Source organism: Tachypleus tridentatus, chromosome 1, assembly GCF_004210375.1.
Source record: "Tachypleus tridentatus isolate NWPU-2018 chromosome 1, ASM421037v1, whole genome shotgun sequence".
In the NCBI taxonomy this organism is placed as follows: Eukaryota; Metazoa; Arthropoda; class Merostomata; order Xiphosura; family Limulidae; genus Tachypleus; species Tachypleus tridentatus.
This window is the reverse complement of record NC_134825.1, coordinates 178181382-178208068: the sequence shown is the minus strand read 5'-3', so window position 1 is coordinate 178208068 and position 26687 is coordinate 178181382. Positions and strand designations below refer to the sequence as shown.

The following is a 26687-nucleotide window of genomic DNA, read 5'->3' as shown; positions in this document are numbered from 1 at the left end:
ACAGAAGTTGGAGCAAGGCAATCACAGGTCTTAAATACAAACTTCTAAAACCCATCCCATTTCAAAGTAATAATTACACCACAAAAAACTAGAAATAAAATAATGTAGCTTGTGTCACAAAAATAAGTAAATCTGTTGATTCTTGAAAAAGTGTTTTTCACTTTAATAGCTACAGAAGTTATTACAGTTTCACATCAGTAAAGGAATGTAAAACATGTAAGTTTAATGCTTTTAGAGCTCTCTTTGGAAGTTTGTTCACTAGCCAGAATTTGAAGACAGTTAAAACCAATGGTTTCCAAACTGTTATAGACATTTGAAGATTCACCAAGTACCTACAAGCAGCCACATTTTTTGTTCTCTTAAAGAGAAATCATTTAACCATGTTTAAATAGTAATCATACATTAAACATAATTCATGTGGAAAATTCTATATTTAATTTGTGCCAAATATTAGACATTACTTTTTCCCATATGGAGTACTGTAACTCTAATAAGTAATTTTAGGGACAAAAACAAAATGTCTGAGTTACAGTAGTACAGCTACAGCCAAATTAGTTTTAATCACTCAAGTATGTGAAATTAAGTGTGGTAGAAAAAACTAACAAATCTTGTACTCAAAATTTAAAATCTAAATACATCTTAGTTACAAATATTAATAAATTATAGTGGAGTTCTATGACATCAGTGTAGTTTGTTACAATTTTCTTTTACATTCAACTATGACTGAACACACCTGTAAAAGCTGGAACCCTATACAAGCCGGATATATCAAACTTTTGCAGCATTATCTTAAGATTTCTCTTATAAAAGGCTCTCTATATAGCAGAACCTGCACAACATGGATGGAAAACTATCTTTCACCTACCTCATCTACCAACAAGTAGGATTAGAACCTGAGTAAGATGGAAAAAATGTTTTTTATTAAATATTAATAAAGCATGGATGACAAGTGCTATATTTGAAGAATTTTTTGAACAAATTAAACAAAAGAATGGAACAAGAAAAGAGGAATATTCTACTTTTTCTAGATAATGCAACTTGTTACCCAAAAGTTCAACTTTCAAATGTTCATTTAATCTTTCTACCTCCATGTACAATATCAGTTCTACAGCCACTAGATAATGGAATTATACAGCGTATAAGATTGAAATACAAAAAACTAATGCTTCAGCATATTATTGCAAACATGAACGACTGTAAGAGAGCATCTGAAATGACCATGAAAATTGACGTGTTAGATGCAATTGCATTTTTAAGTTATTCAATCAAATGCATAATAAAGTGCTTTTGAAACTGTGGATTTATTCTTGATAATGGCAGAGATTGTGGAGAAGTTGTTTGTTATGATGATTCTAGTGAAATTCAAACACTGATTGAGAAGATTGATACAAATGATTCCATGAATGCAGAAAGTTTTGTGAACGTTGACAAGAATGTTTTAACAGAAACTGATGAAACTGATTTAAAATCTAATAGTATCACAAGATGGTAACAGTGTGAGAGATTCATCTTCATGAACAAAATGGAAAAAACAGTGAGGAAATAGAAATTCCTACTTCATCACAAGTGTTAAGTTATATTAACGATATCAAATTGTATACAAAAATGAAGGGGAAAATAAACTTAACAAAAAGGCCATAGAATTGAAATTCTCTTTTAACCACATGAAAAAGCCCATTAAAAAAATGAAACAGTTGAAATTGGACACTTTCTTCAAATAAATTTAAGATTTTGTGTACTTATGTATATTGTGAATGTCTATTTTTGTTCTTATTCTAATAAATATAGCATAAACAAGACTATAATAACTTTATTCACAAACATCTTACTTCCTGACTCAAGAAAGTGTAACGTTCTGCTGAAAAATTATACATAATTAAGGAAATACAGGTTCACTGTCTAAGCTGGAAAATCTGCTTAAGCTGGAAATTTTACTTGGTCCCATGCTTAGACGCTTTACTGTACATATATATAAAACCTATAACAAATTTTGTTTGATATCCTGCATGTGCAAGATTTTAAAAGGCTTAGCAACCTATGTCCAACAACAGAAACTGAGTACAGGGGTCGTAGCAAGAAGAAACAACTGTTTCCTTTACTTCTTGATTTAATATTCTATGTTTTAAGAAAAATAAATTTAATAACTTATTTCAAAGTGTTAATAATCTATATACATATATATAATGTACAACAATTGAAATGTGACTATATTACAACATACTAGTTCACTAAAACACAGACAAGACTGGGAAGACTAAAAGTCAGTTTTATATCACTGGCTACTGACATGTGAATTGTGTCAATGCAAGTTATTTAATAGTAGCTAGGCATGACTAGAAGGTCAATATAATAGAAAATAATAAATATATGTATTTATATATATCACTTTATGAGACTTAAGCTACTCAGATGGGGAAGACTAAAGGTCAGTTTTATATTACTGGATACTGACACGAGTACATGTGAACTGTGTCAATACAAGTTAATTAATGATAGCTAGGCATGACTGGAAGGTCAATATAATAGAAAATAATAAATATATGTGTTTATATATATATAACATTATGAGACTTAAGCTACTTAAGCTAAAAATTTGTATATTCGTGTTATAATACATTGTCATTCTAGCATAAAAAACACAATTTATATACATTTCCTAATTTTTTATGATGTTTATAAGGTTGGTCAAGTGATAGACCTCACACAGTTAGAGTATAATAAATAACATAAAGTATAGTCTTACTGAATACAAATGTTTGAAATGTATTTAGGAGGTTAAAGAGATTATGCAAACAATATTTGAGATTTTTGGAACAAGAATAGTTTTTAAGTCAAACATGAAATCACTTTGCACTCGGACTAGTAATTAAAAAGACTATTTTCACAAACAAAGTTTTAGTAAAAATATTTCAATAAAAAACCTGATATTAAAAAGACTATTTTCACAAACAAAGTTTTAGTAAAATTTTCAATAAAAAACCTGATTTTTTGTGTACAAAACACTTGTAATCTTTACAAAAATTGTCTACCACAATTTGTGAAGATACACATGCCATATCAAAAGTTATAGAGGAAATACTTAATGCATGCAAACATGTAAATAAATTCATTAATATTATATCGAGCAAGTAGTGAAATGGTTAACCTAATAGCATGAAATTTGGTTATGTCTTAATCTCTTGTTCACTGAATAATAAGAAAAACTGAAATGATACAAAGCTTACCAAGGACTCTTTCAGCCTCAGACATGGAAAACTTAAACACACACTAGAATTAAACCTTTTATATCTGATAATCTACACAGTCTTTCGGAGATTCAATCTCTCTTTATAGTAAATCTGAGGCATCAAGAACTGTTCCAGTCTCTTCTGCAAATTAATGAACTGTGAACATTAAACCTGAAAAGTAGCACATTTACTTAAGAAGGACCAAAAACTAGGAAAAGATGTCTAAGTGGTAAAGAGATTGCTCAACCAGAAAGATGTTAACCATTTTCATTATCCTTGGAAAACAAACCACAGCCACAAAGACAAAAAGAATTACACAAATGATTAAACAATGTCTCACAGACAATTTAAACAAACTAAATAAGGTAATCTATTTATTACCATAGTAACCTTCAAACACAAATATATTACAAGAACAGTATAGTCTAAGGCCTACATTATATGATATTTCTCTACAAAATTACTTCTCCATTGGAAATAGTGATGCCAACATTCAGGGGAACAAGACAAGTTATGCCAAACAACTGGTAGAAATGTCACAAGTAAAAAACTATAAAAAGTAAAATAATATCAAGTTAAAATTGAACAAAAAATGAAAATCAGGTACAAAATCAATCAAATTGGGCAGTATCACCATTGCCTATGATATCATCCAATGTCAGGAATAAACTCTTAGAAAAATGTCGAAAATGGTACCTCCGTACATAACACAATATATCATTTTGTGTTACATGCAATGTACATTATGTTCACAGAAGAGAATATTAGAAATAAGAAAACAGTACAATATGAATCGCATTTCACTAAATTCAACGTTATGAAATTCACAAGTGATCTAAATATATATATAACTACAGCATTACAGTGATCAACAAATTGTATCTCTAATGTTCTTCAGTAGAAATAACCAATTAATAAAACTTAAATCACATTAAATGAAATTCAAGGCCAAAATTCTCAAAAAGTGAACCAATTGTACATAGATGTGTCCTTGTCAAATCATGCTTTCATCAGGTAATTTAACATCAAATAGGTTGCTATTCTTGTCACACTAACCAAGTTATTTCAAAAAAAAGTTTGTTTTCTTTATCTTTTTGTATAGTATGTGATACTTTTACCTGAAAACGGGCAAATTCAGCATCCATTTCAGTTAAACCATCTGCACTTTGATTACAGCATTCCCTTTTTCCATCAGTGGCTTCTTGAATTAATTTATTTTCAGCTGAACACAGACTTTCTAGAAAACAATAACACTTTTTAAACTTTTAAATTACATAAATCTTGTTGAAGACTTTATAACATCATTAACTCTTTCAAACTTTTTAAACTTTTAAATAGACATACATCTTTTTGATGTTTTTATAAACATCATTAACTCTTACAAATTTTTTAAACTTTTAAATAGTATTACATCTCATTGAGGTTTTTATATCATAATTAACTCTTTAAAATGTTTTAAATTTTTAAATATACATGCATCTTGATGTTTTTATAACATCATTAATTCTTTAAAACTTTTTAATAGACATATATCTTGTCGATGTTTTATAACATTAACTTTTTAAACCTTTAAATAGACTTACATCTTGAGATGTTTCAAAACATCTATGCAAAAATGGCTCGTTTGGGTTGAGAAAATATTTTACGTAGAAGAGCGAACAACGTTTCGACCTTCTTCGGTCATCGTCAGGTTTACAAACAAAGAAAGAGGTAACTGATCGGAAGCTGACCACATGTGTGGAAGAGGTTGTGTAACTGAGTGTCGGAATGTAGAGGGTGGTGTTAGATGTTTGAATATATAATTTTATTTTATTATATTTAATATAGGTATAAAGGCGTTCCTTTATATTGGTTTATTTTGGGTTTAAGTTGTTGTATAAGTAAGGCTTCTTTAATTTTGTGTTTGTTTATGTTTGTTTCTTTATTTAGTATTTGAGTGTTTTCTATGGTTATGTTGTGTTTATTTGACTTGCAGCGTTCGAAAACATGTGAAGGTAACTTTTTATGTTCTTTGAATCTGGTTTCATTTTTCTACTTGTTTCTCCAATACAGAAGTTGTGGCAGTTATCACATTGTATTTTATAAATAATGTTGGTGTGGTGTATGTCAGTGTAGTTTTTACAAAGTATAGACCTCAGTTATTTTGGTTTTTGAACAAATTTGGTATTAACTGGAATGTCATATTTTGTCACTAGTTTTTGCCAAATGTTGGCTATTTTTCTGCCGATGCTGGGAATATATGGTATGCAGCAGTATATGGTTTCTTGATTTTTTGATTCGTGAGATATATTTACTTTTGTTGGTTGATTTTGCTTTCTGTCTAGGTGTGTGCTTATAATGTTTTCTACGGTTTGTGCAGGAAGCTTATTGATATTGATGAAGTACTGTTTTATTTTGTCTACTTCATTGTTAATTTTATCTGGTGAGCATAGTGTTATGGCCATGTTTATTTGGTTTCTTAGTATGTTGAATTTTTGTTTTGTTTCATGTGCTGAGTCCCAAGGAATGTATAGTCCAGTATGGGTGATGTTTTCGGTGGATTTCTGTTTTGAATTGTGTGTCAGTTCTTGTAATTTTGAGGTAAAGAAATAATATTTGATTGCTTTCTTTCTATTCACATGTGAAGTTAATGTTGGGATGTATAGAGTTAATGTGATTGAAAAAATTAAGTATGTGTTCTGTAGATCTGAATCCCGCAACCGTGTCATCTACATATTTGTACCAGTATAGTGGTGGATATAATGCTGTGTTAATTGCTTGTGTTTCAACTTGTGTCATAAAAATATTGGATAGAACTGGTGATACTGGATTGCTCATGCTTAGGCCATTTGTTTGTATATAGTTTTGGTTGTTGAACATGAAGTTTGTCTTTACCGTGGTGAATTCTATGAGGGTTGCTAATTAGTTACTGGGAATGTCTATAGATGGGCTAGGGTCTCGGAAATAAAGTTCTAAGGCTATCTTGCAGGCTTCAGCAGTTGGAACTTCTGTAAAGAGGGATATTACATCAAAACTAGCCATTAAGACTTTATGATTAAGTTGATTTAGATCAGACTTGAAATTAAAAGAGTCTTTGATGAATGAGCTGGCTGATGTTACATATTTGGAGAATGCCCGTGCTATGTATTTACCAAGATTGTAATTAAACAATTCATATGTGGACATTATTGGTCGTAATGGACAATCTGGTTTATGAGGTTTGGGGATGCCGTATATTTGTGGTGTGCGTGAGTTGGTTTTACGTAGGTAGGAATAAAGTGTTTGTGAAATTGTGTTGGCTTTTTTCATTTGTAGTAGTAATTTGTTTTGTTGCATCTTGTGTGTCTTTTTTGGATTTGTGTGTATTGGTTTAAATTTGTTCGTGTCTGATAAGATGTTCTTCACTTTTTGGATGTATTCTTTCGTGTTCATTATGACTATAGCGTTACCTTTATCTGCTTTTAGAATTTTTATGTTTTTGTCTTGTTTTAGGTTTTTAATGGAATTAATGTCTCTTTTTGTAAGATTGTTTTTTAGCTTTCTGTTTTGTGAAATTATGTTGATGGTTTTGTGAGAAATTTCTTTGATAAAATCATTTAAAATGTTGTTTTTAGGTGTTTCTGGAAAATATAAATTTTTAATTTTACCTGGGAAGTTTGGCTGTTGGATGTAACATCATTAACTCTTTAAAACATTTTAAATTTTTAAATAGACATACATCTTGATGATGTTTCTATAACATTAACTTTTTAAGCTTTTAAATACATACATCTTGTTGATGTTTTTATAACCTCATTAACTCTTTAAAACTTTTTAAACTTTTAAATACACATACATCTAGATGGTATATAAACATCATTAACTCTAAAACTTTTGAATGGACATATGTCTTTTTGATGTTTTTATAACATCATTAACTTTCCAAACTTAAAGAGACATACATCTTCTTCGTGTTTTTATAAACATCTTAAACCATACCAAGTGAAATTATAGATATTTACAAAAACAAAATAACCATGCCAAGTGAAATTACAGATATTTACAAAAACAAAATCACCATGCCAAGTGAAATTTCAGATATTTACAAAAACAAAATAACCATGCCAAGTGAAATTACAGATATTTACAAAAACAAAATAACCAGGCCAAGTGAAATTACAGATATTTACAAAAACAAAATAACCATGCCAAGTGAAATTACAGATATTTAAGAGAACAAGGAAACCATGCCAAGTGAAATTACAGATATTCAAAGTTAACATTTCAAATAGATACTTACTTTTTCCCACATAAACCTTTCTTGACTTCTACTGTTCTTTATCACTCTTACTACTACTAATTATTACTGCATACTAATAATTAAGTGATTATGTTGTAACTCTCCACCAACAAAAGTGCAATGTTACACCTATTGCAACTAGTGCCATCTCTAACAATGCACATTAGCCACTTTAGGATTGGTCACGACTAGCCAAACCTGGAAGTGGGGATGATAGGTGTATGATTAAAAAGGGCACTATTTACAAGAAGTGATTAACAAGTGTACAATTAAAGAGGGCACTAGTTACAAGAAGGGAAGTTTCTATCTAATCAGTAGGACAGGAAATCAAGAAGTGATTAACAAGTGTATGATTAAAGAGGACACTAGTTACAACAAGGGAAGTTTCTATCTAATCAGTGGGACAGGAAATCAAGAAGTGATTAACAAGTGTATGATTAAAGAGGACACTAGTTATGACAAGGGAAGTTTCTATCTAATCAGTGGGACAGGGAATCAAAAAGTGATTAACAAGTGTATGATTAAAGAGGGCACTAGTTACAACAAGGGAAGTTTCTATCTAATCAGTGGGACAGGGAATCAAGAAGTGATTAACAAGTGTATGATTAAAGAGGGCACTAGTTACAACAGGGAAAGTTTCTATCTAATCAGTGGGACAGGGAATCAAGAAGTGATTAACAAGTGTATGATTAAAGAGGACACTAGTTACAACAAGGGAAGTTTCTATCTAATCAGTACATCTAATCAGTAGGACAGGGAATCAAGAAGTGATTAAAAAGTGCATGATTAAGGAGGGCACTAGTTACAACAGGGAATGTCTCACACTCTTCTGGGTGGAGGGTTGCAGCATGATTATTTGATGTTAGAGAGCAGTAATAAGTGGGAATAATAAGGCTAGTAGAAAGTAAGTAATTGCACCAATAGAGGGCAGTACAAGAAAGAAAGCTTTTTGTGAAAAGAGGTAACATAACATGTTGGAAAAACCAAGCAAGATGAGATTACAGATATATAAAATAATAGTAAAACCAAGTTAGGTAAGATTATAGATATATAAAATAATAGTAAAACCAAGTTAGGTAAGATTATAGATATATAAAATAATAGTAAAACCAAGTTAGGTAAGATTATAGATATATAAAATAATAGTAAAATCAAGTTAGGTGAGATTACAGATATATAAAATAATAGTAAAACCAAGTTAGGTAAGATTATAGATATATAAAATAATAGTAAAACCAAGTTAGGTAAGATTATAGATATATAAAATAATAGTAAAACCAAGTTAGGTGAGATTACAGATATATAAAATAATAGTAAAACCAAGTTAGGTAAGATTATAAAATAATAGTAAAACCAAGTTAGGTAAGATTATAAAATAATAGTAAAACCAAGTCAGGAGAGATTATAGATATATAAAATAATAGTAAAACCAAGTTAGGTAAGATTATAGATATATAAAATAATAGTAAAACCAAGTTAGGTGAGATTACAGATATATAAAATAATAGTAAAACCAAGTTAGGTAAGATTATAAATATATAAAATAATAGTAAAACCAAGTTAGGTAAGATTATAGATATATAAAATAATAGTAAAACCAAGTTAGGTGAGATTACAGATATATAAAATAATAGTAAAACCAAGTTAGGTAAGATTATAAATATATAAAATAATAGTAAAACCAAGTTAGGTAAAATTATAGATATATAAAATAATAGTAAAACCAAGTTAGGTGAGATTACAGATATATAAAATAATAGTAAAACCAAGTTAGGTAAGATTATAAATATATAAAATAATAGTAAAACCAAGTTAGGTAAGATTATAGATATATAAAATAATAGTAAAACCAAGTTAGGTGAGATTACAGATATATAAAATAATAGTAAAACCAAGTTAGGTAAGATTATAAATATATAAAATAATAGTAAAACCAAGTTAGGTAAAATTATAGATATATAAAATAATAGTAAAACCAAGTTAGGTAAGATTATAAATATATAAAATAATAGTAAAACCAAGTTAGGTAAGATTATAAATATACAAAATAATAGTAAAACCAAGTCAGGTGAGATTATAGATATACAAAATAATAGTAAAACCAAGTCAGGTGAGATTATAGATATACAAAATAATAGTAAAACCAAGTTAGGTAAGATTATAAATATATAAAATAATAGTAAAACCAAGTCAGGTGAGATTATAGATATACAAAATAATAGTAAAACCAAGTCAGGTGAGATTATAGATATACAAAATAATAGTAAAACCAAGTTAGGTGAGATTATAGATATATAAAATAATAGTAAAACCAAGTTAGGTTAGATTAAAGATATACAAAATAATAGTAAAACCAAGTTAGGTAAGATTATAGATATACAAAATAATAGTAAAACCAAGCTAAGTGAGATTATAGATATATAAAATAATAGTAAAACCAAGTTAGGTAAGATTATATATATATATATACAATAACAAAGAAACCAAATTAAGTGAGAATACAAATATTAGAAGAACAAGAAACACAACTCAAGTGTAATTAAAGACTGCAGGTGTTCAAAGATAAAATATATCATCTGTGAAACCATCACTGAGAATGTCATGGATAATGTAATATCTTATGTTTTTAATACAACAATGAAGATCACAAAACAATCAACAGATACACATAGAATAGAGTAATATATATGTATACATATATATATTCAATAAAGTCTGAAGTCAGAACCAGTCTTAATATCCTTTCGTATTACAAATCAAACATTTGTTCTTAGAAGCATGTTGAGAAAAACTAATTTCATTTCTTAAACAAGAATACTTGAATTCTTTAAAATAAAATGTTACAGTTACCATTTTACTAAATATTCTGAAATGTCATGCTATAGTTAAAGTGATGATTTGATACACATGCTCCTATCAAGTTATTCAACTGTTGTCATATATATATAAAGGAAGCATCAGAGCTTGCTTTGTTTTGGTGATACTTATAGTTGTATGGAAAAAGAAAAGACCTTAATGGGTTAAAGTACATCCCCTCACTTTGCTTGTTTTTATTATAATTCACAACAAACCTGACAATGTTGAGTAACTTACAAATGATAATTTGAAGTTCTAAAATAGTTAATAAACAATTACTTTCAAACAGAAAACTGTATGACGTGTTTTAATTGTCCTTTATTTAAACAATTTTACCTTTCGTCAAATGTATAACTTCTTCCAAACTGGCTTTCAACTCTTCTAAGTCAGATATTTGATCACTGCTAGCAGCCGCTAAGGCTAACGTAACAGTCTGAAACTAGAACAATTAAAGCAGTCTTGTGTCAGCTTTCAGCATTAGTGATTAAATGTGTTGAATTTACTTCAAGATAAGATCACTTGATATAAAATCACAAAAAATTACTAATTAGCATTTACAAACACTAAGTTTTAAACATATATGGAATATCTAAAAATAATAATATACTCTTCACACTTTACAAACAAAACTGAATTAATGTAATTAACTAAATAATATAAAATGCTCATTAAAACAAATTAATCTTAATTAAAGTAGATTTTTAACACAGAGAGAAAAATGTTTAAAAACATGGAAACAAAGCTAGATTTTCTCATATTAAAATTTAGTAACAATTAGAGATAGTCTGAACAAGACTAGATCAAATTTTTATTAACATCTAGGAATAAAATGACCAAGAACAGACCAAACCTTTAGTAACATCTAGAGATAATCTATAGAAGACTGGATCAAACTTTTATTAACATCTAAAGATAATCATAAAAAAACTAGATCAAACCTTTAGTGACATCTATATATAATCCCAACAAAACTAGATCAAACCTTTAGTAACATCTATATATAATCCCAACAAAACTAGATCAAACCTTTAGTGACATCTATATATAATCCCAACAAAACTAGATCAAACCTTTAGTGACATCTATATATAATCCCAACAAAACTAGATCAAACCTTTAGTGACATCTATATATAATCCCAACAAAACTAGATCAAACCTTTAGTAACATCTATATATAATCCCAACAAAACTAGTTCAAACTTTTAGTAACATCTTGAGATAATCTGAACAAAACTAGATCAAACTTTCAGTAACATCTATAGATAATCTGAGCAAAGCAAGATCAAACTTTCAGTAACATCTATAGATAATCTGAACAAGAACAGATCAAACTTTCAGTAACATCTATATATAATCTGAGCAAGACAAGATCAAACTTTCAGTAACATCTATAGATAATCTGAGCAAGACAAGATCAAACTTTCAGTAACATCTATAGATAATCTGAGCAAGACAAGATCAAACTTTCAGTAACATCTATAGATAATCTAAACAAGAATAGATGAAACCTTTAGTAACATCTAGAGATAATCTGAACAAGACAAGATCAAACTCTTAATAATATCTGGAAGAAATCTGTACAAAACTAGATCAAACTTTCAGTAACATCTAGAGATAATCTAAACAAAACTAGATCAAACTTTTAGTAACATCTAGAGATAATCTGAATAAGACTAGATAAATACTATAGGAACATCTAGAGATAATATGAACAAGACAAGATCAAACTTTTAGTAACATCTAGAGATAATCTGAATAAGACTAGATAAATACTATAGGAACATCTAGAGATAATATGAACAAGACAAGATCAAACTTTTAGTAACATCTAGAGATAATCTGAATGAGACTAGATAAATACTATAGGAACATCTAGAGATAATATGAACAAGACAAGATCAAACTTTTAGTAACATCTAGAGATAATCTGAATAAGACTAGATAAATACTATAGGAACATCTAGAGATAATCTAAACAAGACTAGATCAAACTTTTAGTAACATCTAGAGATAATCTTAATAAGACTAGATAAATACTATAGGAACATCTAGAGATAATCTAAACAAGACTAGATCAAACTTTCAGGAACATCTAGAGATAATCTAAACAAGACTACATCAATCCTTTAGTAACATCCAGAGATAATCTAAACAAGACTAAATCAAACTTTCAGCAACATCGAGATAATCTAAACAAGACTAGATCAAACTTTCAGCAACATCTGGAGATAATCTAAACAAGACTACATCAATCCTTTAGTAACATCCAGAGATAATCTAAACAAGGCTAGATCAAACTTTTAGAAACATCTAGAGATAATCTAAACAAGAATAGATGAAACCTTTAGTAACATCTAGAGATAATCTGAACAAGATGAAATCAAACCTTTAGTAACATAGAGATAATCCGAACAAAAACTGATCAAACTTTTAGTAACATCTACAGGTAATCTGAACAAAACAGATAAATCCTTTAGTAACATCGTGAGACAATCTGAAAGAGATTACATCAATCCTTTAGTAACATCTAGAGATAATCTAAACAAGAATAGATCAAGCTTTTAGTAACACCTAGTGATAATCTAAAGAGTAGATCAAACTTTCAGTAATATCTAGAGATAATCTGAAGAACACTAGATCAAACTTTCAGTAACATCTAGAGATAATCTAAACAAGACTAAATCAAACTTTCAGCAACATCGAGATAATCTAAACAAGACTAGATCAAACTTTCAGCAACATCTGGAGATAATCTAAACAAGACTTAATCAAACTTTCAGCAACATCTGGAGATAATCTAAACAAGACTAGATCAAACTTTCAGCAACATCTGGAGATAATCTAAACAAGAGTAGATCAATCCTTTAGTAACATTCAGATATAATCTGAATAATACTAGATCAAACTGTCAGTAATATCTAGAGATAATCTGAAGAACGCTAGATCAAACTTTTAGTAACATCAAGAGGTAATCTTTAGAAGAATAGATGAAACCTTTAGTGGTGAATCATTCACAAACATAGATAATAAAGGTATTTAATTAAATTCTAAATGGAACAAAGCAACTTGCACTGAATAACAGTTTAATGGGACGTGAATTGTGAAAAGCTTTATGTTCCAAGCATTCACTTTAAAAGTGCTTTGAAACACCATCTGATGAATTCTCTATCATAATCGTTGCATCCTGACTAAATAATGTTGTTCTGTACTTCACTAATGTTCTTTTGTAGTTAAATGACTTTATGTAGATTATCCTATGCTTTCTTTATTTCCATCTGCACATTTTCAACGGCTTCTTTGATCATATCTTCTAATAGATTTATTGTTTATTAAAATTCTTCTCTTGTTCTTATAATTTCTCCTATAAATATTTTTCTTCCTTCTTTATTTCCTTTCAACTTTCTGCCACTTTCTCCTCATTTACCTGTCCATTGTTTCATCATTGATTAAATTTTTGATCAAGCTTCAAGCACATGTGGTAATCCTAAGTTGTGTGTTTATTTTTATCAAATAATCTTATACTTGGTCAGCAGTGTGGCACTTTCTATTGTTAAATAAGTTCTTCTATAGTAGTTAGTGATAACAAGACTGCTTTACTAATGTTCATCAATATTCACAATACACGCAGGCCAAATCATAAAACCAGAGGAAATCATGTAAATATTTTCCAATGTCTTTAACATTATATAGCTCTTCTACTTTGTTCCTGTATCTGCAAGTTCAAGCACAAAATTTGAAAAAAAAATCACATAAATATCTTACTCAGTGTCTCTTGTAAGAATCATCTACATTAACTCTGGGTGATCAAACCAGTGCAAACAGAATTTACCAATGATTTCAAACTGGCTTTTCTGAGAAATTGTTTGTTTCTTTTTTAATTTCGCACAAAGGTACTCGAGGGCTATCTGCACTAGCCGTCCCTAATTTAGCAGTGTAAGACTAGAGGGAAGGCAGCTAGTCAACACCACCCACCACCAACTCTTGGACTACTCTTTTACCAACAAATAGTGGGATTGACCATCACATTACAATGCCCCCACAGCTAAAAGGGTGAGCATGTTTGGTGCGACTGGAATTTGAACCTGCAACCTTCAAATTACAAGTCGAATGCCTTAACCCACCTGGCCATGCTGGGCTTTCCTGAGAAAAGAAAACCCATCATTTCAAAAGACTAGTAAAAGAGAAAGCAAAGTTTTTACTAAAATTAAATTTGACTTTTATTTGTAGTTTAGTGTTTCAAGAGTCACAGCTGCAGCCACTACATTTCATTTTATTAATAATATTGACAGGGAATAATTAGTAAAACAAGAAATGTTTCCTTATTTCATTAAAATATTTGATATTTCTAATAATATTGAAGTTGTCTAAGTACTAGAGAATGTTTTAAATTAACTGATAAGTTAGAAAAATATATGGCAAGTTATTTTTAATTAAAGTGAATAAAAGGTAATACATAATGGCTATCATTATGTGGATCACACTCACTTGTATTGTTGAAGATAAAGGCCTCGGTATTCTAATTACTAAAGCACTTAAACCACTAAGACGCTAGTAGCAAAGGTAATAGAATGCATGTATTAAAATTACAGACATATTGATAACAAAGCAAAAAATAATAATCTCTTCACAAATCACTAGTCAGGCCTACCTTAGAATACTGTGTACAGTTTTAATCTTCATCCATATTTATATTCTAAGAAAAGATACTAACTTAGAATACTGTGTATAGTTTTAATCTTCATCCATATTTATATTCTAAAAACAGATACTAACTTAGAATACTGTGTATAGTTTTAATCTTCATCCATATTTATATTCTAAGAAAAGATACTAACTTAGAATACTGTGTATAGTTTTGATCTTCATCCATATTTATATTCTAAGAAAAGATACTAACTTAGAATACTGTGTATAGTTTTGATCTTCATCCATATTTATATTCTAAGAAAAGATACTAACTTAGAATACTGTGTATAGTTTTAATCTTCATCCATATTTATATTCTAAGAAAAGATACTAACTTAGAATACTGTGTATAGTTTTAATCTTCATCCATATTTATATTCCAAGAAAAGATACTAACTTATTGAAATCAGTTCAGAGAATGGCAACTGAGACCACTTTTCAGAATTGTGAATTATCTTATGAGGACAAGTTAAGACAGTTCTGAAAAATTTTAAAATTACAGTACTAAACTACATGTTTTAAAACATAATTTGTTAAAAGCTTATTTCATTAAAAATTATAATAAAATCAAAGCATGTCAATTGTTTTGAATCTACTCAATAAGCAATAAATAAATATTGCTTATTCTTCTCCTGTTTTGTGGCAAGGCAGATCTTCAAACCCCAATTCCTGCAGCTGCCCAATAACAGGTGAGGGTAAGAAAACATAACAATGGTGGAGGTAATATTGTACTTTGTGAACTGTCTTAATCAGATAACTCTCTACGTTAAATTTAAAGAAGCCATGTAATGATGTATAATGGTAAACCGTGAATATCAAACTCATAAGATGCAGAAAAACTGGGAAAATTTGATACCATTATCGTCTTTGATCAGGACAAAAAATATGGCTAAAAATTAGGCATCTGAAATAGCTGGAATCAGTAATTTTCTGAAAAATATAGATGAGTTAAATTTTTACTTTTCTTAGTGAGGCCTGTGAAGAGATAGCCTTGAAACTTGAGACAAATTAGTCTGTGATTATTTATATTATAAATGTTAACATTATACATGTAAAACCTTTGAATTTAAAGCATCACATTCTAAAAGAAAACACCAATTTTTTTACTGTCATTTTAATTTTTTCGTAAGATTTCTTCAAAATACAATGATTTCAGAAAAGTACATATATCAACTTGTAACAAAAAACAAAAAGATACTCGGCATGACATTGATACTAATATCATACTAATAATAACGACTTTGTAACACCAGTGTATTTTCAGTTATAACTTAGAAAATGTATCGTGCTTAGACTGCTAACATTTCTCAGACTTCTTCGATTTGTTTATCATAACGTGACTTTATAATACACACGTTTATGTAGGTTAGTAATGATACTATTACTATTTAATACGAAAAGTAAGAATACTTTTATTTTACCTGCGCTTCGTATTCCATTAATGAATGACGTAGTGTTTCTACTTCTTCCATTGTTATAATAATGGAACAATTTTAAACAACACTTTTTAGTTTAGTTTAGTTTGTTGTTTTATTTCACTTAGCAAAAACTTAGTTCCAACCATTGCCAGTGAATCTCACAACAAATTTTTAGTTTTTCTGCTTTTCTCGTTATTTCCTCGTATAAACAGAAAATCGTAAAAATATTCACGATAAAAAATGTATTACAGTTTCATTTTGTGTCTGACAAATAGTTAAAACTGTGAACAATGTTAATCATTTATTTTGTGCATTAAGTAAACTTGATATATGATAATTTAAAGTTTGTAATGCAAACTGGAGAAAAATATTAATTATTAAAAAATAGATAAAATATGACCTTATTATTCCAAAAAATATAACTGGCTTTATTTAAGCCATTTTTTGCCATTATGGATTCATTTGAGCAAACAAGACAGTTGATAACTGATTTAGGTTTATATAAAAAAATTCGAAATAATTTGAATCGTGTTTTAGCTATCTTTTTAACAATAAATCTAAATTACACAAATATTTTTATTTCTTAGCAATGGAGAAAACATTGCATGTCAGACACACACAACATGGTTTTATCAGCGGGAAATAATGTTTAATCAATTTACATACTTATTTTAGAAGTGACTAAATACGTTGATGAAGGTTACGCGGTTGATATAATTTTTCATGACTTTAATAAAGCTTTCGACAAGATTCTCCATGCCAGATTACTTAAGAAGTTTCATGTAAATGTAATATTTTTACAAGCGTTAAATTGTATCCAAAAATGGTTATATTATTATCAAGTTTGTTTATTTGTTTTTGAGGCCTGGCATGCGACTCGTAATCCGAGGGTCGCGGGTTCGCGCCCGCTAAACATGCTCGCCCTCCCAGCCGTGGGGGTGTATAATATGACGGTCAATCCCACTATTCGTTGGTAAAAGAGTAGCACCAGACTTGGCGGTGGGTGGTGATGACTAGCTGCCTTCCCTCTAGTCTTACACTGCTAAATTAGGGACGGCTAGCACAGATAGCCCTCGAGTAGCTTTGTGCGAAATTCTAAAACAAACAAATTCAAGACACGCAGATGAATCTATGAACCAGCAAACAGCGGGCTCCTTTTTTCGTCGCCCTCTGCCTCCCCTCGATGAGACTACTAGTGAAAACAAGTTTTATAAAACTGTTATTATTTCATTTAAAATAGGATCAGCGACTATAGTATGTTTAACAATATTTTAGCACGCTTTATAATGAACTGTTCTATCATATTGTTGTAGCTTCATATCATTCTCGGTTATTACAATAATTTAAAGTCAATTTTGTAGCCTGCGAAGTCAATACAACTTTGAAAAAGGCGTAAGCTGAAACGTCGAGTAAAATAAAAATAAAACAACAACAATAAAAAATATACTGTTTTCTTAAATTATTTGTCATCTTCATTGTAAAAGCAAAGTGACAAATGAAGAGAACACATACAACAATTAAAAACGAAACTTTAAAATGGTTTTATAACGTAACTTTCGGTGGCTTGTAGTTCTAACTATAAATTTTATACTTTACAGCAACCACAGATAGCTAAAACTTATAACTTTAAATATGGTTCTATAATGTAACAACAGTTGACTTGTACTTGATTTTATAAGGTACAATAACTATAGTTATCCGTGATGACGAGAAAGCCCACTTGTAGAGAAAAATATACATATAAAAACGACCGTTTTTACGTATAAAGTAGTTACAGTTGTTTGTACTTGTAACTTTGACCTGGTATTATAAGGTACAATAACTTTGACTACGATTTATAAGGTATAGTAATAACAATTAACTTGTACGCCAACTCTGGTCAGGTTTTATAAGGTATAGAAACTAAAGTTGGCTTGTACTTCTAGCTGTGGCTAAGATTTATGAGGAATAGGAACCACAGATGGCTTGTACTTGTAGCTTTGGCTGAGATTTATGAGGTATAAAACTAAAACTGGCTTGTACTTCTAGCTGTGGCTAAGATTTACAAGGTGTAGGAACTACAGATGGCTTGTACTTGTAGCTTTGACTAAGATTTATAAGGCATAGGAACTACAGATGGCTTGTACTCACAGCTTTGGCTAAGATTTATAATGAATAGGCTCTAAAGTTGGCTTGTACGCATAGCTTTGGCTAAGATTTATAAGGCATAGAAACTACAGATGGCTTGTACTTGTAGCTTTGACTTAAATTTATGAGGTATAGAAACTAAAGTTGGCTTGTACTTCTAGCTGTGGCTAAGATTTATAAGGTGTAGGAACTACAGATGGCTTGTACTTGTAGCTTTGACTAAGATTTATGAGGAATAGGAACTACAGATGGCTTGTACTTGTAGCTTTGACTAAAATGTATGAGGTATAGAAACTAAAGTTGGCTTGTACTTCTAGCTGTGGCTAAGATTTACAAGGTGTAGGAACCTAGATGGCTTGTACTTGTAGCTTTGACTAAGATTTATAAGATATAGGAACTACAGTTAGCTTGTACTTGTAGCTTTGGCAAAGATTTATAATGAATAGGCTCTAAAGTTGGCTTGTACGCATAGCTTTGGCTAAGATTTATAAGGCATAGAAACTACAGATGGCTTGTACTTGTAGCTTTGGCAAAGATTTATAATGAATAGGCTCTAAAGTTGGCTTGTACGCATAGCTTTGACTAAGATTTATAAGGCATAGGAACTACAGATGGCTTGTACTCACAGCTTTGGCTAAGATTTATAATGAATAGGCTCTAAAGTTGGCTTGTACGCATAGCTTTGGCTAAGATTTATAAGGCATAGAAACTACAGATGGCTTGTACTTGTAGCTTTGACTTAAATTTATGAGGTATAGAAACTAAAGTTGGCTTGTACTTCTAGCTGTGGCTAAGATTTATAAGGTGTAGGAACTACAGATGGCTTGTACTTGTAGCTTTGACTAAGATTTATGAGGAATAGGAACTACAGATGGCTTGTACTTGTAGCTTTGACTAAAATGTATGAGGTATAGAAACTAAAGTTGGCTTGTACTTCTAGCTGTGGCTAAGATTTACAAGGTGTAGGAACTACAGATGGCTTGTACTTGTAGCTTTGACTAAGATTTATAAGATATAGGAACTACAGTTAGCTTGTACTTGTAGCTTTGGCAAAGATTTATAATGAATAGGCTCTAAAGTTGGCTTGTACGCATAGCTTTGGCTAAGATTTATAAGGCATAGAAACTACAGATGGCTTGTACTTGTAGCTTTGACTTAAATTTATGAGGTATAGAAACTAAAGTTGGCTTGTACTTCTAGCTGTGGCTAAGATTTATAAGTTGTAGGAACTACAGATGGCTTGTACTTGTAGCTTTGACTAAGATTTATAAGATATAGAAACTACAGTTGGCTTGTACTTGTAGCTTTGGCAAAGATTTACAATGTATAGGCCCTAAAGTTGGCTTGTACTCATAGCTGTGGCTAAGATTTATAAGATATAGGAACTACAGTTGGCTTGTAGATTTGACTTAAATTTATGAGGTATAGAAACTAAAGTTGGCTTGTACTTCTAGCTGTGGCTAAGATTTATAAGGTGTAGGAACTACAGATGGCTTGTACTTGTAACTTTGACTAAAATTTATGAGGAATAGGAACTACAGATGGCTTGTACTTGTAGCTTTGATTAAAATTTATGAGGTATAGAAACTAAAGTTGGCTTGTAATTCTAGCTGTGGCTCAGATTTATAAGATAAAGGAACTACAGTTGGCTTGTAGCTTTGGCTAAGATTTATAGTGCATAGAAACTACAGATGGCTTGTACTCACAGCTTTGGCTAAGATTTATAAGGTATAGGAACTAAAGTTGGCTTGTACTCATAGCTTTGGCTAAGATTTATAAGGCATAGGAACTACAGATGGCTTGTACTCACAGCTTTGGCTAAGAATTATAAGGTGTAGGAACTAAAGTTGGCTTGTACTCACAGCTTTGGCTAAGATTTATAATGTATAGGCTCTAAAGTTGGCTTGTACTCATAGCTTTGGCTAAGATTTATAATGTATAGGCTCTAAAGTTGGCTTGTACTCATAGCTTTGGCTAAGATTTATAAGGCATAGAAACTACAGATGGCTTGTACTCACAGCTTTGGCTAAGATTTATAAGGCATAGAAACTACAGATGGCTTGTACTCACAGCTTTGGCTAAGATTTATAAGGTATAGGCTCTAAAGTTGGCTTGTACTCATAGCTGTGGCTAAGATTTATAAGGTATATGCTCTAAAGTTGGCTTGTACTCATAGCTTTGGCTAAGATTTATAAGGTATAGGAACTAAAGTTGGCTTGTACTCATTGCTTTGGCTAAGATTTATAAGGTATAGGCTCTAAAGTTGGCTTGTACTCACAGCTTTGGCTAAGATTTATGAGGAATAGGAACTACAGATGGCTTGTACTTGTAGCTTTGGCTAAGATTTATAAGGTATAGGAACTAAAGTTGGCTTGTACTCACAGCTTTGGCTAAGATTTATAAGGTATAGGAACTAAAGTTGGCTTGTACTCACAGCTTTGGCTAAGATTTATAAGGTATAGGCTCTAAAGTTGGCTTGTACTCATAGCTTTGGCTAAGAGTTATAAGGCTTAGAAACAACAGGTGGCTTGTACTTGTAGCTTTGACTAAGATTTACATTGTATAGGCTCTAAAGTTGGCTTGTACTCATAGCTTTGGCTAAGATTTATAAGGTATAGGAACTAAAGTTGGCGTGTACTCGCAGCTTTGGCTAAGATTTATAAGGCTTAGAAACAACAGATGGCTTGTACTTGTAGCTTTGGCTAAGATTTATAAGGTATAGGAACTAAAGTTGGCTTGTACTCACAGCTTTGGCTAAGATTTATAAGGCTTAGAAACAACAGATGGCTTGTACTTGTAGCTTTGATTAAGATTCACAATGTATAGGTTCTAAAGTTGGCTTGTACTCATAGCTTTGGCTAAGATTTATAAGGTATAGGAACTAAAGTTGGCTTGTACTCACAGCTTTGGCTAAGATTTATAAGGCTTAGAAACAACAGATGGCTTGTACTTGTAGCTTTGGCTAAGATTTATAAGGCTTAGAAACAACAGATGGCTTGTACTTGTAGCTTTGGCTAAGATTTATAAGGTATAGTAACTACAGTTAACTTCTACTTGCAGATTTGATTAGGTCTTATAAGGTATAGGAACCAAAGTTGGCTTGTGCTTGTAGCTTTAGCTAACATTTATAAGATATAGTAATTACAGTTGGCTTGTACTCACAGCTTTGACTGAGTTTTATAAGGCATAGGAACTACAGTTAGCTTGTATTCATATAGCTTTGCATGAGTTCTAAAAGGTAATGTACAAGTGGAGAAACAATAACTGTGAACACCCTATACAGTAAAAACAAACTTATTTTCCAGTATAAACCAGTGTCTCATGAAATGTTTCTACAAGTTCATTGTAAAGAAATCATACCACAGTGAGGTATCTGAGATTAGGCCTTGTAATTACCAATTTTATATGAACTGATACAATGTGGTCTCTCATCTTACATGTCAATAAAATATCAGAGCTGTTCTGGCCAAGTTTTCATGACATTCTAGCTCAATATGAAAGAAAACTAATTTACTTACACACACAGAAATTTGAAAAACAATCAGGAATTGTTTTAACAAGTTTCAAACTATGTACTGTGTAATGATCACATAACTATAAGAATATAAAAGTTCAATGTGGTTGGATTTACATTTCTGTATATACAGTATCTGTTATATATGATTCTGTACATTAAATTTTCTGCTAATCTACACGCATACCAAAATATAACAAGAAACACAAGCTTTAGATATCTTATATTTTAAACTGTTTATTTATGCCATTAGATATAGTTCAATGCTATTTCACATTTCTCATCTTCTGATAAATTTGATATTTTAGTAAATGACAAGATATTCTACTTATATTGAAGCTAACTTCTTAATATTTGCTTGAATTATATGAAACAAATTAATAATGATGTGGTAATGATCCAGCTATCTGACATCACTTCAACTTTACATGGTAAATTTTTACCGGTAACCTCCTCCTTAAACACTGCAAGAATAAAAATTTCACAATTATGAGATTTATGCATAACCAAAGTTACAAATTTCAGCATTCAGAACTTTTCAAAAACTGACAGGCCTCTAGTTAGTTATGGAGTAAGTCTTTGTTCATGAGACTTTTGATGGAAGGTAAAAGTTATTCCAGCTTCCCAACATTGCTTCAATACAATATCAACTAATCCCTTTTTATCTGGACAGTGATGCCACAAAGAAAGGTCACTTGTGCAATCAGCATCATCTGGGGGTGGCTTAACTTGGATGTTATTTACACATCTTTTACACTTGAGTTTCTCATGAGTGTCACTTACAGTATTTTCTTCTAGTCTGAAGAGTTCTCTCAACTCAGCGAGACTGAAGTGACGCTGGACGTTTTCTTCATTGTCAACAACACAACTACTTAGTGCCTTTTTGTGGGTTTGTCTTTGAAAAATCTTTTCTTCAATAGTTCCAGTGGTCAAAAGGCGATAAATAAAGCACTCTTTTTTCTGTCCATCTCGCCAGACTCGAGCCATTGCTTGACCATCATTGGCTGGATTCCAGTCAGGATCAAACATAACTAATCTGTTTGCACCAATAAGATTCAGACCACATCCACCTGCCTTACTACTTAACATAAAAATAAACTCAGGGCTTTGAGGATTATTAAACTGTTCAACCACTTTGGCTCTTTTCTTAATAGACATGTTCCCATCAAGTCGGACATATAGGTAGTTTCTGTGTCTACAAAGTTTTTCAAACAAGTCAAGGGTCTGAGTGTAATTTGATACTAACACTACTTTGTCAGTTGTTGTGGATTTTATTACAGCAAGAATACAATCTAAAAGTGACATTTTACCAGAAAGTTCAGGAAGTAACTTTTTAAAATCATAACCAACTGGAAAAAACTCCAGACAGCCTTCAAGATCTTTTTCCCTTTGTTGACACTGTTCATATATCAGACTTGGATGGTTACAGAGTTTCTTCAGAACTGCAATTAATGATAATGAAGCACTTACTTTTGTGTTTTCATTTGCTACTTCAGAAACAGTTTTAGAGCAGACAATGTGAGAATAAATGGACTTTTGCAGAGGTGTAAGCGAGCAACAAATAACCTGCTCCACTTTAACTGGAAGATATTTTGACAAGATTGTCGCAGTACGTCTAATCATGCAACGATTTACAATGGAAATAAGTTCTTCTAGTTTCTCTTTTCCTTTTTCATGATCTTTATCTGTGGCAGCTGCATCACGTCCACATAAAATTGGAGTCTCGTATTTTCTTTTGAAATCACGAGCAGTACCTAAAATACCTTGATTAACAAAGTGTAACAAACTAAAATATTCCAACAAGTCATTCTGGATAGGAGTGCCTGACAACAATACACGTCGTTTAGCATTTAATTTGTTTAAAGCATGATATGTTTGATTATCAGAATTCTTGAGTCTATGACCTTCATCACATATTATCAAGCCCACTTCACTCCCATGGAGTACTTCTGCATGAAGCCGAAATGTTTCATATGATATAATAAGGATGGGATTCACTGGACGACGTCCATACGTGTTCATGAATCTCTTCAGATTTTGATCAATTTCAGATTTTGTCCCAGAGTCAATAGTAAGTGCATCTACACGCATTCCAAGCCATTTCTTTATTTCATTGTACCAGTTTTTAACAAGGCTACTTGGAGCAACAATAATGGCTTTTTCAATAGTAGGTTTGGTATCTGGACTCTGTCTCAAAAGTGTCCACAAAAGAGTAATACACTGCAAAGTTTTTCCAAGTCCCATTTCGTCAGCCATGATGCAACCATAACTGTTAGGAATTTGTTTTCCTGTAACACAATCCCACATGAATTTAACCCCCTCCCTCTGATGGGGTCTAAGGACATTGCTGAGTAATGGGTCAACAACAACATGTACAGGCAGCTGTTCAAGATTAACTTTCATCTGATCATGAACACTAAGAGGAGGAGGAATGTATAAAATAAGTGCTCCTTCTTCATCTGGATCATGAAGTGCTTTTCTAGATCCACCACGCTTAACACCCAAAGATCGACCAATCAAGCTTCCTCCTTTATAATTTGGTATTGGAATTTTAAAAGGTTTCGATAATATTTTTCTTATAAGTTCCTCATGAGCAACATGATCACTACACACTAATGTATTTGTTACACTTTGTAACGGTTTTCTATCAATTTCTTTATTTTGCTTGGAGAAATCAATACGTTCAGTATGTGAATCATATGAAGAAACTCTATTCCTTTTATACTTTACTGCTTGAAAACTTAACTCTCCGTCATCTTCGTCACCCTCCAAGTTTCTCTTGGCAAGCTGACTCGGTGCTAATCTGCGAAGCATGTTAAACAACTAGCTATCTGTCAAATTTAGCATAATACCAACATATTCAACTTCAATACTAATAATAAACATCGTGTTAGACCTTCGGTTGTTTCTCTAGTTCAGTAAGCCAATCATTAGTATAAATCACTACCTAAGCCTATACACAACACTTCGAATATGCCGCTATACTCTCGAAGTATCAAAGCAAGGCAGACTGATGAGTGACTTTCGGTACTTTTCCTAGAGGGAGTAACTGTAAATAAACTATTTCTGAGAAATCATCGAATATCGTGCTTACATAATAACCAATTGGTTTTTGTGTATTTTTCGCTTATAAATATGCCATATTACATTATTAAATGTACAAGTTGCAGTAATTTTAATTTTTTTGCATGTAAGATTATTTATGGCTCAAGTCTCTCAATTCTCATGCGTCAAAATACCATATCATAAAATAATTTCATATTTGTATGTGTGGTGTTTCTTTTCATTATACTTATAAAACTTAGTACTAACAGATTTGAAGCATTTGATAATGTTTTAGTGTGGATATTGTACATTCTCCCTCTTATGCTCCATAAAAATTAAATGTCTCTCGATTCCATGAAGGAACATAGGGCCGCAATCACTTGCGGATTCATTAACAGGCTGGGTTTTTAAGTGAACAGATTGTTAGCCTACCGCACAACCCCCAACCAGGAGGAGAAACCTTAGCCGTCCCTAATTTTGCAGTGTAAGACTAGAGGGAAGGCAACTAGTCATCATCACCCACCGCCAACTCTTGGGCTACTCTTTTACCAACGAATAGTGGGATTGACCGTCACATTATAACGCACCCACGGCTGAAAGGGCAAGCATGTTTAGCGCGACTGGGATGCGAACCCGCGACCCTCGGATTACGAGTCGCACGTCTAACGCGCTCGGCCATGCCGGGCACATAAAAATTAAATGAGATTTAAAAAATTTTTACATATAGAATATCGTTAAGTAAGCGTAATCTCTTCAGGTTTTCTTGGGTTAAAACCCAAAAATGCTGCCACCAGAGGTACCCAAATAGTGACTTAGAGCAGAGAGATCAAGAATAATTTCTGTAGTTTGCTTGTTACTCACAATTAAGACAATTTATTATCAAATGTAATTATTACAGTAAAATTTAAGAAACTATTCTAGTAGAAATGATTACATTAATAAGGTTCATTTTCTTAAAATGACGTTGCTATAAGTTTGTTTGTTTTGTTTTTAAATTTTACGCAAAGCTAAAAGAGGGCTATCTGCGCTACCCATTCTTAATTTAACAGTTTAAAACTAGAGGGAAGGCAGTTCGCCATTACTACCCACCGCCAACGCTTGGGCTATTTATTTTCCAGTTGGGATTGAGAGTAACATTACAACCCCGCAAGGCTTAAAGGGCGAGAATTTTTGGTGTGACGGAGATTCGTGTCCACAACCCTCAAATTACTAGTCAAGAGCTCTACTCACCTGTTCATGCCAGGCCAAACGTTGTCATGAATAATTCTGTTAGCGGCAAACTGGAAAAAAAACAAAAAAACTCTTTTGTAAAGTATATTATTAATGTCGAAAATTAGATATTTATTTAGAAAACTGAGTTAGTGATGATGTCGCTATTTTTATGAATTTCATAAAAGTTAAAACCTCAGTAGAATCTGGAAGTATCTTGTATTGATATTTATTTAGTAAACTGAGTTAGTCATGATGTCACTATATCTACAAATTTCATAAAAGTTAAAACCTCAGTAGAATCTGGAAGTATCTTGTGTTGCATGGAAAACTAGATTATATAAA

General features: G+C 31.2%; 2 protein-coding genes across 2 annotated transcripts in view; both read right to left on the bottom strand.

Annotated features, from left to right (window-relative positions):
• Positions 1-16648, bottom strand: part of LOC143231200 (zinc finger CCCH-type with G patch domain-containing protein-like) — a 53006-nt gene extending 36358 nt beyond the window's left edge. The window contains exons 1-3 of the mRNA XM_076465831.1: positions 16451-16648; positions 10678-10780; positions 4346-4464 (exon numbers count right to left, since the gene is read on the bottom strand). Coding sequence (XP_076321946.1) covers positions 4346-4464; positions 10678-10780; positions 16451-16501 — 273 coding nt within the window. The 5' untranslated portion in view covers positions 16502-16648. The remainder of the gene's footprint in view (positions 1-4345; positions 4465-10677; positions 10781-16450) is intronic.
• Positions 16649-22307: 5659 nt separating this feature from the next.
• Positions 22308-25110, bottom strand: okr (DNA repair and recombination protein RAD54-like okr). The gene has a single exon (XM_076465830.1). The coding sequence runs from the start codon at positions 24900-24902 to the stop codon at positions 22653-22655; it is 2250 nt and encodes a 749-aa protein (XP_076321945.1). The 5' UTR covers positions 24903-25110; the 3' UTR covers positions 22308-22652.
• Positions 25111-26687: the final 1577 nt, after the last annotated feature.

Excerpts from the sequence above, each read along its gene's own strand:
- okr (XM_076465830.1), bottom strand. The coding sequence starts at position 24,902 with ATGCTTCGCAGATTAGCACCGAGTCAGCTTGCCAAGAGAAACTTGGAG.